Raw genomic sequence first — 2070 nt, 5'->3', positions numbered from 1 at the left:
GTTTAATCCTGACAAATGTGTTACCGTGCACATAGGCCATCGTAACTCTGGACATAACTATATCCTCAATGATACACAAATTAAGGAATCAGACTTGGAGAAAGATCTTGGAGAATATGTATCATCGGATCTCAAGCCCGCGCAACATATTGGAATGGTAGCAGCTATGGGCAATAAAATGGTCGGACTTATAAAAAGAAATTTTCCAAATCTAGATATGGAAAGTGGGAAAACTCAGTACTGCACACTGAGACCCCATCTTGAATATGCAGTGCAGAGCTGGTCACCTTATTTTTAAAAAGATATTCAGGAACTGGAAAGTTCAAACAAGAATGACCAGAATTATACTGGAATTGAAGGATATGAACTACGAGGATAAATGTGACCGGCTGGGGCTCACAACACTGGAAAAAAGAGGAAAGAGAGGAGATTTAATAGAAACCTACAAAATTTTGAATGGAATGGAAAATGTTGATCATAAATTCTTTTTCGAGTACAGTGATGTTATGACAAGATCCAACACAAGAAAGCTCAAGAAACGAGGTCACTGGCGAACTATATCCAGAGCAAATTCATTCAGTGTAGTTGTCAACGACTGGAACTCTCTCCCAGAAGATGTGGTGACAGCTACAGCCATTAGTGCCTTCAAGACCAGACTGGACCAGTGTGGCTGGTCCATGACTGAGTAAGGGAGGCAGTGGTATATATCTCACAAGTGTAGTGTTGTTTATCGAAAAGTGTGTTGAAGGAGCGAGTGATGGATCTTTTAGAAAATACTATGACTGTCAGTAGGAAGTATATACAAGACTTGAAATTCTTTGTACGTAATAAGTGAATTCATGAAACACACTCTTGCACTATGAAGAGAAGGGAGTCATACAAGAAAAGTCTCTTAACCTCCCATGCTTTTGAACTAGAATTTGAACTAGAATTTGATGGAGGAAATCTTAAAACAAACGAACGAACGGACTTCCCCCACAAGGGGAGTTGCCATCCAGGGGCTCAGGCACTGCCGGTATGCACATTCTTTGGGTTTTACCTGGGCAACGACGGGTACCCTTTCTAGTGAGAAATGAAATTGTGTGTGTGTGTGTGTGTGTGTTCTTACCTAACTGTATCTTTACAGGAATGAGTCAAGCTCGTACTGTCCCGTGTCTTAAACCATATTTATCGTACATATCCTTGAATATATGAATTGTTTTGGCACACACTATTTCATTCGGTAGTGCATTCCACTGATCAATTGCTCTATTTGGGAAACTAAATTTCCTTACGTCTTTATCACCTCTCTTTTTATGCAATTTTTTGCAGTGTCCTCTTGCTGCTGCATCCCCATAGGTTATGTAATCATTTAGGCTATGTCTACTTTCTCCTTCCCTGATATGCATTTATATAGGATAATCATGTCTCCTCTTTTCCTTCTCTCCTGTAGTGTAGGTAGATTCAGTTTTTCTAGTCTTTCTTCATAGCTTAGATCCCTTAAGATTGGTACCTATCTTGTAGCGGCCCTTTGAACTTTTTCAATCTTGTCTGTGTCTTTTGAGATGAGGATTCCAGTCTCCTGATCCATACTCCTGGGTTGGTCTGATGAATGATGTTATTATCTTTCTTAGCATGTCTTCATTCATGTATGTGAATGCTATTCTCATATTTGCAAGCAGTGTATACATGTTCCGTACCTTCTCGCTGATGTGTGTGTGTGTGTGTGTGTGTGTGTGTGTGTGTGTGTGTGTGTGTGTGTGTGTGTGTGTGTGTGTGTGTGTGTGTGTGTCTGTGTGTGTGTGTGTGTGTGTGTGTGTGTGTGTCTGTGTGTGTGTGTGTGTGTTAGAGCAACAAGCAGAAGTTAAATAGGATACATGTGAAAGCAGCAAGGATTTTTCACGGACTTCACACCTAAATCTAACAAAATATTTACTGGTAAACAGAAGTTCCAAATTTGAATAAAGTCTACTGTAGGTAGCCAGACTATACAAAACTAGTACGTGTGGACTGAACAGGTTTGGCTGGCTGGACTGCATTACAAATAGAGAATATTAATACAAAACTGGAACGGAGGAAAAGGTGTATAGG

The 2070-nt window shown here is 40.1% G+C and overlaps 1 protein-coding gene across 1 annotated transcript; it reads left to right on the top strand.

Moving 5' to 3' along the window:
• Nucleotides 1-332: 332 nt before the first annotated feature.
• On the top strand, nucleotides 333-689 carry LOC145409039 (uncharacterized). Its single transcript, XM_080279598.1, has one exon. The coding sequence runs from the start codon at nucleotides 333-335 to the stop codon at nucleotides 687-689; it is 357 nt and encodes a 118-aa protein (XP_080135724.1).
• Nucleotides 690-2070: the final 1381 nt, after the last annotated feature.

The sequence above is a fragment of the Coenobita brevimanus genome, chromosome 79 (genome assembly GCF_032717465.1).
Source record: "Coenobita brevimanus isolate Jiangsu-jjx chromosome 79, ASM3271746v2, whole genome shotgun sequence".
In the NCBI taxonomy this organism is placed as follows: domain Eukaryota; kingdom Metazoa; phylum Arthropoda; class Malacostraca; order Decapoda; family Coenobitidae; genus Coenobita; species Coenobita brevimanus.
The sequence above is the reverse complement of the archived record's forward strand: the minus strand, read 5'-3'. Positions and strand labels throughout refer to the sequence as shown.

Excerpts from the sequence above, each read along its gene's own strand:
- LOC145409039 (XM_080279598.1), top strand. The coding sequence starts at position 333 with ATGACCAGAATTATACTGGAATTGAAGGATATGAACTACGAGGATAAA.